General features: G+C 31.8%; 1 protein-coding gene across 2 annotated transcripts in view; it reads left to right on the top strand.

The window, feature by feature from the left end:
* Positions 1–15,512, top strand: part of Su(Tpl) (Suppressor of Triplolethal) — a 120,820-nt gene that overhangs the window by 25,319 nt on the left and 79,989 nt on the right. For both annotated transcript variants that reach the window (XM_088227964.1, XM_088227963.1), the window contains exon 2: positions 6,886–6,936. In XM_088227964.1, the coding sequence (XP_088084090.1) occupies positions 6,929–6,936 (8 nt within the window). In that variant the 5' untranslated portion in view covers positions 6,886–6,928. The remainder of the gene's footprint in view (positions 1–6,885; positions 6,937–15,512) is intronic.

Raw genomic sequence — 15,512 nt, 5'->3', positions numbered from 1 at the left:
ATCCGTATATTTAAAGTATTAGTAAGCTGCTATTAATTTAACGTGTGTTTGTTTTAATTACTTACCTGTCTTACTCACTCAAGTCAAGAATTTCAATTACATTAATAGGTAATTACTTAGTTTATAAATTAATATTATTTTGTAACTAATCGGTGTGGTACGCGAGTTCTCAAGTAAAGTCCATTTAAATCTGTAATTTAAGCGTATGTGTGCGTAGCAAAAAGTTTTCATGTAAATCAATCAAATGTGCGTGTTTGTACAAATAAAAATTGGATATTTATTTGTTTCACCGACAGTCACTAACTCATTAACTCGGGCTCATTACATTCTAACGCAATGAACAGTAACTGTCGGTCATATTGTGAGTTAGTACCTAATGTATATTATCTTCTGCTTCTAGAATGTAGCGGTCGCTTTTCAAAGTTTAAAGTTTCTTCGAATCCAGTACGAATGTTAAAATAATATTGTAAAAAACATGTCAACACCAAAAGGGTAGACCGGAGTACGTGTAAGAATACGTGTATTATTTTCTTCCCAATCACTTAGTCTCAGGCAAACGTTAGTCAGCAATGTCTGCTTTCAAAAGTAAATTATTATGAATTCGTTCTGTTTATTGTTATTATAATGATTGGTATCTATAGCGATGATCTTCAGTCTCCTGTCATTCCAATAGTCGGTCAACGCAACATTAACAGTTAAAAAGTGCATAATCATAATACAATGGCCGTTAATGATGTTATGTAGTTGAGTCGCGTAAAACAATAATAATTCAACCAATAATAGACGGCACGAATGTGAAAGTGTCGTGATTGTCCAATAAATCATGTTTATGGAATAATGAACGTTCTCAGTCCCCAGTCTGTGTGTCATAATTGCGTTATTCGCGCTATGAAAACATATCTATTATTAAATTAGCATTTTCGTATCCCGTACATATTCTATATTAAATCGCGCCCATTATATCATAATCAGATAAACAACTTTCCATACTCTTTTACAATTTACAATTCACCCCGGTTCTCAGCTGCTCCTTTTAACTGACCACGCTAAGATGTGTACATGTGTAGTTTATATCTCCTTTAATTTGATCAAAGTCATCTCAGCGGGGGTCGTCCTCTATAATCGCCGAGTCCTCTACAGTTCTAATTTCTTCCAAAATAATATGCAGGAGATATACGTAGCGCAAAATGGGACCGTCTAGGCCTGGCGGATTCAAATGGGCTTCTCTTTTTGACATTGTGTTTGCGTTTAACAAGTGCTGATTATCGCCGATTATGTCTAGTACTTCAACGTTTTTATTGAAATATATTGTAATTAAAATATATGTTGAAATTAAATGTATATATTATTTTATGTAAAATGAATGTAATAATCCGTAAGGGTTTATAAATAAATTTTCAAATAAAAAAAAATCACGTTATCCCAAGTCCTTTTCTGTAGGACTAATAATAAAAGACTAACTTATACGTACACAAATTAGCGATTTTTCATTAAAATAATTTAGGAATGTGCCATAGTTATTAGCATAGAATACTGTGACAATGAATAAAAGTAAAGAATTAATCAAGTTAACAGAAAACGTGGTTCGGGATTATTCATTTATTTTTTAGATAGAAAGTATGAGTACAGTCCATTTAATCTTTAATAACCTCTGCTTTATAAGCGTAACAGTAAATTTTCATATCAATAACTCTAGTGTGGCTGCTAACACAAACGAAGTGTGTATGTTTGTTTACTGGGTTCACCAACAGGCACTGTCACATTAAAGTAGGGTTATTAAACATTCGAATGCACTGTATTTTTATATATATAATTCTTCTGTACGCGTGATGTCACTAAACTTCTTCTAAACCTATTTACGTGCGGTTTTCAGCTAAATGTAGATCTTTGCGCTATGCGTGTTCGTAGATATTAAATTTTTCAATCGAATCTGTCAAAAAAAAGCTAAAAGCAAAAATGTTTTTTTCATCACCTACCAGGGTTGCATTTAAAGAGAATGCATCTACAAAAAAAATAAAGGATATTGTTTTTTTGGGTTTAAAAAAGTTTGTTTTTAAATGTTTACAAACAACATTAGATTTTTATGGGTGCAAATCGGATTCTTTCCTTACATTCCTTATAATTTCTCCCCATTTATTTCTTTTTTAAATAAATACATTTCTTAAAATCGCATTCATGAACAAAGTGCTTCCCTGTTGGTGAGAAGAGACGAGTTTAACATTTTCATAAAAAAATCTATAATTGAAAATTAAATATTCTGTTTTGGAATTCAACCATAAACAAGTACCAAGGTGCCTACTTAAATTCAATATTTAAATTTTAATAATTTTGAGTTTTAGAATTCAATCACAAACAAGTACCTAGGTACCTTCTTATCAATGAAAAGTATTTTTCCAAGGTAATAGCGGGCAAGCGAACGTTTGAGCAAGACAACGTCTGTCGGGTCCGCTAGTAATTTTATAAAATTAGTTGTCAGTTATACTCGTTGATTTAGTGTTTCTTTTCTTTAGTAAACTACCTATCAAGAGGCGAAATATTTACGAAATTGAACCAAACCAAGGAATTCTCTATATTCTGCACACACAAGATTCAGTTGTATTTGCTCACCTGTAAAGTAATTAAAATTTAAGTCCTTTATTTTATTAACATATCTTGAGGTATTTTCTATACCTAGTGCTTATATTTTAATTTAGTTAATGTGTATATTTTTACCTTCTTCCCTGTTTTTCATAATAACAATATGATTTACTTGGAATAAACGCCGATTATTTCGGCACTAAACTGAACAACTATTTCGCCTGGCTTCCGCTGTTTCGGCCTCCGTACAATTACATTTTTTCCAATTACATTACAAATTAATCGAGATTTCTCACGATAACAATAGATTGCTGAAAAAAAACAAACACATCCTAGGAGGTGGTTTTCTAGAAAAACAGAATGATTTGTGATTTTTACGCTTTTTTGACAATTTAAATTAATAATAAAAAAATACTTAATAATAAATAGTTCTTACTACTTATAAGTTTCCAACAAGTATTGTGCCGAATACTAAATACGAAATTTACATGATCTTCAACCCGTGACTGGTTGAATAAATCTATGAATCTGTATATGATTATGTTTTTACTGAATTCAATTTACGCCAAATTTTACTGACGCATACTTTGCCAAAACGTGAAAAACAAAAACATTTTTATCTTTAATATATAACATCGCTAATTTTTTAAATTACAATTTCGAACCGCGTAGAAGTACTCGAAATATAAAATACGGTGTTATAATATTAATTGATGATTGCATTTGAAAATTTACCGGTTATTGCGAGCATTAAGCTGTTTCAAAGTACAGTAGAACTTCGTTTATCAGAAACTCCAGTCATCCGGATTGCCAAATATCCAGATTGTTATCAGGAAATAAGAAATAAAGGAGAAGGTTTTATTTTAATTGTTCAATTAACTTTGCTGGGCGTGTTAACTCTTGTGCGGTTGTAGTGTAACACGAGTCTACATAGGACGAAGACTTGACTTGATATATTGATTGATATTTAAATTGTGATGTCGTATTTTTGTAATCTTCAATTTGAAATTTTCACATTGGATTTGGAAAGTAAAATTTACATTAATATGGTGGATTTTCATATAAAAAATGTTTAAACCTTACTATGCAAATAATAATTATATGAATAAAAGTGATGCCAATACCACAATAAATCTGTTTAACTGTATAAGAAAGAGCACGAGAATATAACTTATAACAAGGAAGACAGATATGCTGTTCTGTGGCCGGTGTTTGTGTAAAAGAGATAAAACAAAGAAGAAATTCGTTCATCAGTCGATTATTAGCAGTAAACGGGAGTGCTTGATAGCTATATGACCGGCGTATGTATGATTTTCAATTTATTTTGCTACAACAACCCTAAATTATATTACAGTTTTTATAAATTATGGAAAAGGAATTATGTAACAGTAGGTATGTCTCTGAATGTTTTTTTTCAAGAATATTCTGTCTTTTGCTGGAGGTAACACGATGTTACATCACCACATCTAAAGGAATTTTGTAGCACAGCCTTTTAGGAGTTAGTATTTTTAATGCGAAATCAATTCGCTGTATTATTTCAAAAGCAATAAAATCTGGCACTCCATTAATCTGGATAATTGTAGTTTTACTATGTAGCATTATTATAAAAAAGCGTTGAATGTCACCAACAGTATTAATTTTCCCAAGACAGAATTATACCTACGTAATACATTCACTTGAAAACATAAATGAATTATTACAATAAATTATGGGTAATGTTTTTCTAAATATATCAACAAGGATAAAATGTTTCAGACTGGCGCAGTCAGTATGAGATTCACTAGTGTTTGTTGAGTTTTCCTGTCCGAAAATTTATAAAATTGCTTAAAATTTCGTAGGTGACAATGATACCATACCATACCATGACGAGTACTATACCATTTACTAAAGATTTTATACAAATACTCCGATAGAAATTTCATGTTTATTATATCGAAAACCATCGAAATATTGTCGGGTTTTTGGGCTGGTATTCCGAACGCATTTACAGCGCGCTATAACGAGTATTTAGTATGTAAAAACGCGCTTTAATTATGTTCGGAATACTAGCCCTGGGCTGGTCTTCCAAATTGTATTTACATACAAAATACATGAGAAAAACTTTTCTCGTGCCGCGAGAGTGATTCAGAATAGCACCCCTGGCCCAGCTTGGTAACTACATTTAGTTAGTTATAAGATATTGCAATTTTAAAGTTAAAAGCTCATCCCAAATCAACAATTTCAATAAACCTGCAAGTTGAATATTATAAAATATTATTTTTTGTATTTATAAAATACCAAATGTTTTTATTTACTTTTTAAACAAAGATTGTTTGATGTCATTTAAAAAGACATTTCATTTTTACAAAATTTGTAATAACCAACTTGTGCCAGAAACCCGACGATATGTCTTCCCGTCTCCTTGCAATCGAGAGCCAAACCCTTCAATTAGTATTATTGATTTATTATTTTAAATATGGATGGATAGCATTCATGGGTAACACATTAATATTATTTATGAATATTTCCCCACTCTTTTGTTATTATTTCCTAAACTGCTACATTATTGTTTTTTTAATTATTTTATTATAGCTGATAATACAAATGGAAAGATTAATCATATTATCAATTTATTACTTACCTGCTCTTTATCTGACGACTTATTTATTGTTATTTCTCAGAAGTAATAACAATTAACATAAAGGTCAGTTACAGTAAAAGGGCAACATCTATACCTACGTAAGTAATAGCTACGAATGTGTCTAGAAGACTAGATAATACACAATGATCGCACTTATCTAAAGAAACAATAAATATCTATTATTTTTTTATTCCCAGCCCTTGGTAATTGCGGATTAGATTAGTTCCATAATGCATTTATCTGAAATCTATTAATATTATTTAATGTTTTTTAACCGAGAAAAATATGTTATGTTATCTTATATCTCAGTTATCTTATCTTAACTTTTAAATATGACAAAGAGAGGGTAAAAAAAGGAAATATAACAGTTTAATGATAGTGTATTCACATTTACACTAATCCCTAGACCAAGATTATACTGATCCTTAGGGCTTATTGTATGATCATTCGTAATAGTTAAAAATCAGAAGTAAATTATTCCAATTAAAATACCTACGATTTTTATCTATTACTAATGATCAAACGACCGAGCCTAAATGTATGAACACAAATCTTAAATTGTTTTGCACCATAACAGAAAAAAAGGTTCCAAAGGTAGTTGAATTACACCCACACTTAAAAAATAACGTTTTTGATTATTGTGATTTCACCGGGACTCGAACCTTAAGTCACGCGTTTAAGGTCAGTCTCTTAGCCATTACTCCATGGGGCCGCCTTGTTTTCTCGTCCATTTATATGTCGAAATTATCAATTTATGAATATAGTTTAATAGATAAGCGTGTTTTTGGTCCCCTGTATAATGATAATAATTTATTTTTTTAATATGGGCCTTATTTATAAACTTGGCATAAAGTTACACCTAGGCATAGTGGTAGAATAAGGATGGGAATACCATCCTTATTATATTGGTAGAAGAATGATGGCATTCTCATTCTCATTAAACCACTATGCGTAGGCGTAACTTTATGCCAAGTTTATAAGTTATATATTTTTAAGATATACGCTAGTCCATGCTCTAGACTCTAGACGGTTTAAATGACGACAAAATGAACATAAGTATTTCTCGAGTATTTATCAATGTTACTATACTATACAGCAAATTACTGTCTTTTTGGGATAATCGTTTGTCATGTGGATATTTATTGTATTTTATGTTGTCAATTGCTCATGATTCCTTCATGTTAATTTTTTTTGGACAAATCAGATCGTGGTCCCGTAATCCACGGATCAGAGGGTCGAAGTTTGAACCCCCGCTCTTCCACTTTTTGATTTCTATTTTCTAGCACTGTTACTTATTTACGACTTGAAAATTCCCATCAATTGTAATAATCTGCTAATAACATTAGTTATGTATTTTAAAATCGTTTTTGTAAAATGAAACAAGTTATCATTTTACAAAGTTTTTACGCGTATTTTTTCCACTTTTTTGATTTTATCCTACAGGATTTTTTATTATTTTACAAAAAGAAAATACTCGAGTGGAAAAAATAATTTAAAGGAAGACGATTATAATTAAGTTACTGGAATTAGCGGGATATATTTTTTTTTAACCCACAAAACTTCAGTCAGAATTTTAATATTAACTCTACGCTTTAGCAATCTTGTCAACAACATGTATATGGAAAGTAAACGTACTAAATATTATAGATAATAATATGTTCTTACTTATCTCATTTTTACTGTTTCAGGGAAAAATAGGCTCCACACCCACCATACAGTTCCTGCCTGGCGATGTCGGGGTAAGTTATAAAGCACTTTTCTTTTTATATGCTTATTATTTTCAACTGTTTTATTTATCTAAATATTGCAGTCACAGTTTGTATCCCTCTTTTCCCCCTCTCTATGGCCAATATCACGAATCGCTTTCTCCGTACCTGGGTAGTCAGTTCAGTAAATCACCGACTGTTATGCCATCGCCTGTTACACAACGCGGATAAATAATATTATTATTGTTACTGTTATTCAATAGTCGTCGTCGGCAATAAACTAACTCGCACTATATAAGATAAGTTCACCGCAAACGAACAACTCAATCTCGATACCTAGACTTCTTGTAGGACGATTATTTTACTATCCACGACTTTACGATACTCAGAATGTCATGCCATATAATTATGAATGACTATCGATAATCTAATCGACATAAGGCCAGTTGCAACAAAAAAAATAACTTAGAAAATTTAGTACACATAAAAAAATAATCTCATTCGTGTCCTAATAATAACGTGGGATAGATATTTTATAAATCATCACACATATATGAAGGGTACAGAATATAAAGAATGAATGTCAAAAAATGATGTTTTGAACTGGGACGCTATTTAGTTTTCAAACTATTTAAATAAACTTCTATGAACCTGCTTATGTAAATAGCCTATACTGTTTAAGATCGTGTAAAATGCTTTTAGTATTGTATAATTTACATTTTACTCTATTGATATCAATAAAATAAATATTTGTTACAAAATTTGATTCTAAAAGTATATTTCTTTAATTGAGAAGGAAAATTATTCTTCCATAAATTATTATTTTTGTCGGTTACGATGTTTTGGCGATCACGGCTCGATATAATTGATGGCAGTTCTGTAATGAATACATGAGAATTTTATTTTATTTTAGTAAGATATTGTGGGCCATACGTTTTATGTACCTCTGTAGGTGCTTTCTTGCTACGCTGTTGAAACAATAAAATATTAATGTTTATAATGTATGGTAATGTGGCCTTTAGCGACCTCTCGTGGTGTAGTGGTACTTGTACTTACGACACTCAGCACTAAGACTAAATAAAATACCCAGCTGTCATTAATTTAACAAAGGAATGCGCGAGTTAGTTTTTGTTATCTACCCTGATTAGAAAATGTTATGACACCGGCCTATTCACTGCTATGCGCTTCACACGGCGCCGGTGTATTGTTTTTTTTTTCCGTCGAGCCATTTTTTTTTTTTTTTAATAAATCGAAAGCGTTTTATTTTCTACTAAATTATCGATAGTATTATCCCGCTAGACCCGTTTCATACGATCTTCACCCGACACGATAAAAATACATAGTGTGGATATACATTTATTGTATTATAATAATTTTTATTTAATGTAAATACATTAAATAATTGCGGGAAAACACGCTTATCGGTGCACCGTGAGGCCGACTAATCTCCAATCCATTTCCAATAAAAAAAATATATGTAATAAAAATTAATCCATCATAAATATCGTGTGGATTTGGGGGATGTTTATGAAATGGGCCATATGCTAACATTTCGTGCTACAAGGGCCTATGACTCGTGTAAAACCGCCTAATATCCCAAGCGTCCAGCCATTCTTTATCTGGTGTTTTTTAACTAATATAATATGAAATAAATCAAGATGGATGTTTAACCGATTTTAACCTTTCGCACACACCAAATTCCCCTTGTAAAGCAAAATATGATTAAAATGAAATGCAATAGTGTAAATACCGTTTATTTATTTTTTCAAATTCCCTATATTTAATCGTTCTCTTCGAATTGAAATATTGGTGAAATATTTTTTTTCCGGTCTTTACTATCATAAATATCTGAAATAGCAAGCAGCAAAATCGATTAACTGTTTCAGATTTCAAAAAGTCTCTTAATATTTTTCCTCGGGATTTATGATCATGTGGATTAATTTTAAACCGGATTGTAGAACCTATGTAATGAGTGCACAAAACTTAAGATTGAATGTACACAAAATAATATATTGTATTAAGTAGATAGGGTGCCATTAGAAGCCAATAGTAGCGTATTGTTTAAGTTCATTTAAAATTATATACAGCTAGTAGAAAATTGTATGCGCATTGAGTCATCGTAACCCGGAAATTTAAATCCATTAATAAGCAACTTGGCACAAAACCAAACTGTATTAAGTATCAAGTTAGATATCTCCATATCTTCGCCCGTAATAAATATACCGATATTCGTATTATTGATTTCTTAACACCGATCGTAATTTGTTGATAGTAATTTATCGAACATACAAAGGAACTGAATAAATTAGGGAAATTATCGAGCCTATTTATTCGGATTTCTGATTTGTACAGGTGTAAAATAATAAAAATAGACTACGAATAGAAGAAAGGAGAGAAGTCAAGGACAATGGAAGAATGCATTGCTTCCTTTTACTATTCATTTATTATATTCATATGCAAAGACCAGCATGTGAGGGTGATTCTTTTATATTCGAGGGATGGCCAATTTATCAGCAAGATTATATGCCATATAAATCACTACAACCAAATTATTATACCTAATATATAACGTCTTCTTTCACATGCTGCCGAATACATTTTCTCTATTTAATAGCATTAACTTTGTTCACATTAATCAATTGGGTAATTATTAGTTTTTTATTGATATTAATGCTACGGGTTTGTGTTAAATATTAAATACTTAATTACTTTTCAATCCCAAAGAGAAATATTTTTTTATAAACTTATGTGCAATCATACCCATGCATGAATTAATTACGTATCACTTTTGCTTTAGCATTTGTAAACATAAACCGACTAGACTTGGCAAAAAAAACCTAAGATAATCAGTTGTTCCTATTTCCTATACAAACGACCTCCGTCTATTTTTTATGTAGATTATCAAATAAATAAAATATTCTTGCATACGTAATGAACCGTTGTATTTTGTTATATTTTTCCCTTGTATGATATTGACTATATGATTATTTGCATACCTTTAATCTTGGTGTTTATTTTTACGGCTATTCTACATTTTCTTTATAATCTGTCCTCGTTTTTTATTAGGTAACTGTCTCAAGGTGGATGTCAACATTAGTGTGCATACAACATACAACACATCTTGATGAGGACATAATGAGACGTGTTGCCTTCTCGACTCGTTTTAACTTTTATTCCTATAAGTATCGAGTAGCAAATACTGGGCTGCTATTCCAAACGCTCTCGCAGCCGTAGGAAAAGCTTTTAAAGCGCGTATTTACATACTAATTACGCGCTATTAAGGTGTTTTCTATGGCCGCGAGAGCGTTCGGAATAGCAGCGCTGGTACAGACAAAATAAAGCTAAATTTTTACTGTCGCCGAACTTCGAATGCCAGTAAATTAAAACCCAATTTTCGTGCGAATAGATAATTAATTGTTAAATTTCAACAAAGAAGTTTGCGTTGACATACAACTAGATACACACTTAAATTTGTCTGCCCGCTTAGCTTGAAAAAACTCGTTTAAAAAAAAAAACTTAATTAATCGTTCTTCGACATTCAATGTTTGATATATTAAGTTTGTTTTCCAAACATGTATTTATCGAATGCGTGGGTGTATATTAAGACTGTCGCTCGTGTAGGGGAGACCGGGATTAGTAGACTATAGGCCTTAGTAGACTCATCGGTGATAACTCTTCCGGTTTTTAACAGAGGGCGTTCTAAGTCTTTCCCGTCTGGATCGTAGCGCATGAATCGGTTAACTTTCATGATTTGATTTTCAATATTTTACTTCGTTTTGTAACTTTTTTTACTTCTATTTCATTGTTTTTTATATATACGTATATTGAATGCTAATTTTGCATCTTTTGTGAGTGAATAGCGGTAGTTGTTTTCTTGTCGGACCAGTCGTTTATTTGAAATAATGATTTCAAATGAAAACTGACGACTTGGGCTAGTCGAATCAGCGGCATTGGGGTTACTCGACTCCCCTAATTTGAGAACGCTATTTACAACCAACGCATAATTACAAATAACTACTATTTAATTGATATATCCTTTACCAACCTATATCTGATGTTAACTTTTTTTTAAACATAAAATTTTAACTATTACCATTTTCTATCGATACGAAAAGAATGTTTCAATTATATACGTTTACAATTATTGTTTTGTTGTATTATACTGTCACTCCGTGAGTTCAAAAATGTTAGTGAATATATAATCGAAATGTAAATCATGCCTTTTAATATTTTTAACTTGATTTATTTAACATTATCCTTTTATTTTGAAATGAGTCAACTAACCCAATACTGTGAGTCTCATAGCCCCACACCCGAGGTTGGTTGACCCACCGGACGGGGTTTTCTGTGAACATAATTGCTTCCATATAGGCAGATGTTTTCAGTTTTTTTATTGCATGATCACATAGTCAAATTTAGGTATACAGGGTGTTTATTAAGCCCTGTGACATCCGAAACCACGATGATCAGTATGAGCAAGAAGACATATTGGCACATTAAATTATTTTTTTAGAACGAATAAAATTTTTAAAAATAAAATATCAAAAAAGCAAATGGTACTGCGCCGCGCTCCCCTCACTTCTCCACTGCAGAAGTAAGCAACCATTTGTTTTTTAAATATACTAATATGTCTTCTTGCCCATACTGATCATTGTGGTTTCGGATGTGACAGGGTTTAAAGAACACCTGTATATTACAATATTCGATTAATGTTCCATCGGTAAGACGCTTTTCCCTCTTTTTTTATCACTAAGTTAAAAGTGAGTCCACTAGCCCCGGTCTCCCCTACTGTGTTTTATAACGAAATAATATTTTGTTTATTTAGAAGTTCATGCATACTACACACGTGCATATTTTGTAAAGACACGATTGTATTATAGGTACCAGATTGCATCATAAACGCTTTACGATTATAATAAACATTTCCCAGTTCCCATTTCAACAGTTCCCAGTCCTAAGTAGTTTCAGTACCAATAGTAATTATTGTAGTGTGCAATATTGGAGCACTGGGAATTCCTAACTGGCTCGATCGCCGACCTTTAGTGCGTGTCAAGGTCGTCTAGCTTAGGCCCGCTGCCGCTGCCACTTCTTGTCGTCGACTGGGCATATTGGAGGGATCGATGATCGGCACCCAATTAGAGACAACTCCGTCTTACTATGTACAGTATTTATGTGACTACATCAGGAGCGTTCCGCCCATACATACTGTGGATGCGGCGCATCCCATAATATGTTCAATAATAAAATACACATCATATGTATTTTATTATTCAAAATTATAAATATGAAAATAAAATCTACAATTCTTCCTAAAATTATCGCATTCCTACCTACGTATGCGTATTTTCCATATCAACGTACTGAATATCAAGGTATACCTTGGACTTGATAGTATTCATTAGATACGCTGGAATCTGGATACACTACCCTTCATTTTGAGCCCAGTCCTACAAATGATCGAATTTCCACGCAGGCGCATTACGGTTCATAACATTATCACATTGTTCTACAAGACTCATAGAGATAAGGGCATCCAACAAGTGTTATACAAAGAAAAAAACTACTCTAGTAACATAAAGCGTAAAGATTTACATTGCATTCTCTTTTTTATACTTTCATCAATACCTTAATAACCTTACATATAATTGCTTCTGTGTAAAATATTAAACTTTGTAACTGTACTGTATGTTTCCTTAATAAAAGAAAATAAAATAGAAAATAAATAAATATTGCGTACTATTGAAATTTGGCCAATATTCAAGAACATCATAAGTTTTAGGTACTTATAGAAAACTTATACAGCATCATTTTTAAAAAAGTGATTTTATGCTTTTTTCTGATTTTAATTAGATATTTACCTATGTGTATCTGCTATCATGCCTACTAAAAGTAAGTACATGATTATTTTGGTCAGCATCTCTACTGATAATATTTACCGCACGCGCCTGGACTACATGTCATGTACACAGTACATTTTTGCGTAGTATGATTTTAAATTTTGGACAACTATAAAAATTTCGGATGATAGGGACGATGACCAGAAAAATGTTTAAAGTCTTATTACATTTTACTCCATGTTGGGTCAAGTTTCACACTTGTTTATGTTACGATACATTTAATCTGGAAATCCTATTGGCAATCTGTAACAAAACAAAATTCATGAATTTTTGACGGTCGAAGTTGTTGCAGTTTAATTAGTAAAATTTTACATCATTGATACCTTATTGTTTTTTTTTTGTGCATATATTTTTTTTATTTCACAAGACATTTTTGTCTTCTATCCTTGTAATTCTCAAAAAATATGTCATTATTTCTTAGATGTATTGTTTACTAATTTAATAATTAAAAAGGAATTTTAATTTTAAAAATATATATCTACCGTCCGTATTTACTTCATTGTAAGATAACGTTTTTCTATTATGATTGTCATGGTAGTGTTTGTAAAACTGCTTCACAATATTTCCAGTTTTCTGCGAAATTCATACATTTTTTTATAAAGTACTGTTGCGAGAGTACTTTATTCTATATGGAATTCTATATGGAAGCGCGCTCCTCGCTGCTACGTTTTGAATAATACTGATTTGTCACGCCACCAGTTAGAGCGGTGGTTTGGTAAGGGGTCGGGAGTGGAGAGGCGTACGTGCAAACTAACCGAAGATTACTAAGTTCTAATGCTTGCTGTTTGCGCGGGGGGAAGCAAAGAGAAATGTGAATTATTATTGAAAGAATTCGGCCGAAAAATTAAAAATATTTTTGATACATTCTTAACCTTATGTGGTTGGATTTTGTAAAAAATTTAAACTCGTGTTTGGCATAATAATACCGAGTTTTTTCAAAACTTTTTGTACATAATGTTAATTGTACATTGGCGGGCTTATTGCCAAATGGCAATTTATTCCAACCAACCAATCAATGAAATAAATGTTTTATCTATATGGATAATTCAAGTTACAAAACATATTCAATAGAAAATAAATGCAAAAATAGAAATAACTCTGTTTGTATATAAATGACCTTAAATAAATACTATTACTCATCAGGAAACGGTATAAAGAGGAAAGGAGGAGAGATTAAGGAAGAGAAAGGAGATGTTTCTTCAGACGTGATTTAAACGGAGATACTGTAGTAACATATTTGATAGTGGATGGTCGATGATTCCACAGTCGAGCCGCGTGGACACTATGAGTTAGAGAAGAAAGATGAATTGTGGATTGGTATTAAAGGGGGTGCTTTGAGAGTTAGAACGAAGAGGTAAACCATGAACTGATAAGCGTTGAAATTTTTCACGGAGGTATAATATACCTATTTACAGAAAATTATTATCTCTTTCCACAGATTTCATAGAGTAAAACACTAAATAGGAACATTCGCATTGCGCTTATACGAGATCTTTCTAGTATTATAGTAGTAGGACGTCATAATATTGCGATGGTATATTACTGCGGTTTATCATTTTTCGTAACAAATTAGTCCGGAGTCTGTAGTCTATATTCCGTATGTAGTTTGCTCAGCGAGAATTGAAATGCTTATTTAGTTGTTCTTACCTTCATTTTTTGCAATATGCAAATAAGTAATCTCTCACGGCCGCCGGAGACTGAGGTTGCGATACACAGCCACTCTGTGACGTCATCGTGTGTACGAGTATGTACTGTATGTGTATGTACCGCGAGATATTGTGCCGAAATTATAATTTTCCGTACCGAGGAATAGGAAACGTTTCAGCGTCACGAGTACAAGTTGGCGGTGGCATAAACATGAACAAAATGTTAATGACGTTTATCAATGGACCTTTGCTGCTGTGTTTTTTAGTTTACTCAAATGATTTGAGGCTAACAGTGCCCAAAGTTATACAAAACAACTGCAGTTCAGGCAATAGGTATAAGAAGATACTTTTGACAGATTACAACGGTGTTGTGACATCTTTTTTTTTATTTTCCGTCATAATTTTCCGTCAGACTGATTTTCATATTTTCGACTAAATAACTTAATACTGACTAAAAATAAAATCGTTGAAGTTTAAAAAAAGAAAGCAGTTTACTTATTTATTTAATTTGATCATTCAACAGAGAAAAAGTTATAATATGCTCCCACAGTAATAATTATACGACGACATAGATAGTAACAGAAATAGCTCCATACATTTATATAAGTTATCTCGACTAAATGTACTTTTCTTGATAATATGTGCTATTTTCGTTCAATACTGTTTGTTTCAATCTTCCGAATTTCCATAGCATAAGTCTTTCACTCAAAATATTTTTAAATATCGTATTCTGAAATTCCATAGAAAATCTGAAAATGTTTTAGTCTGGCAACCCTAAAATACACTTCACGCCCTCCCATTACGCCAACTTATACTCGTGGGCCTTTAACCGAACAGAAATTTAATATGGATGGTCAACGAACAAAAGATTTTATTTATATCGTTCATGCGCATAGTTAATTATTTTTGATATACACATAAACTTATCATGTCCAAATGCCATTCTTAAGGTAGGTAAATATTTTTATTTATTTAAATTTTCAATTACAAGTACAGTACATGTTCTTTGACGGACTAATTGATAAGAGCAATATCTTCCATCCAACCAAAAAACGCACTGGTTAAA

Source organism: Micrasema longulum, unplaced genomic scaffold (assembly GCF_059751315.1).
Source record: "Micrasema longulum isolate JH-2025_06_02 unplaced genomic scaffold, ASM5975131v1 h1tg000549l, whole genome shotgun sequence".
In the NCBI taxonomy this organism is placed as follows: domain Eukaryota; kingdom Metazoa; phylum Arthropoda; class Insecta; order Trichoptera; family Brachycentridae; genus Micrasema; species Micrasema longulum.
Note: the sequence above shows the minus strand (reverse complement) of the source record. Positions and strands in the feature narration are given on the sequence as shown.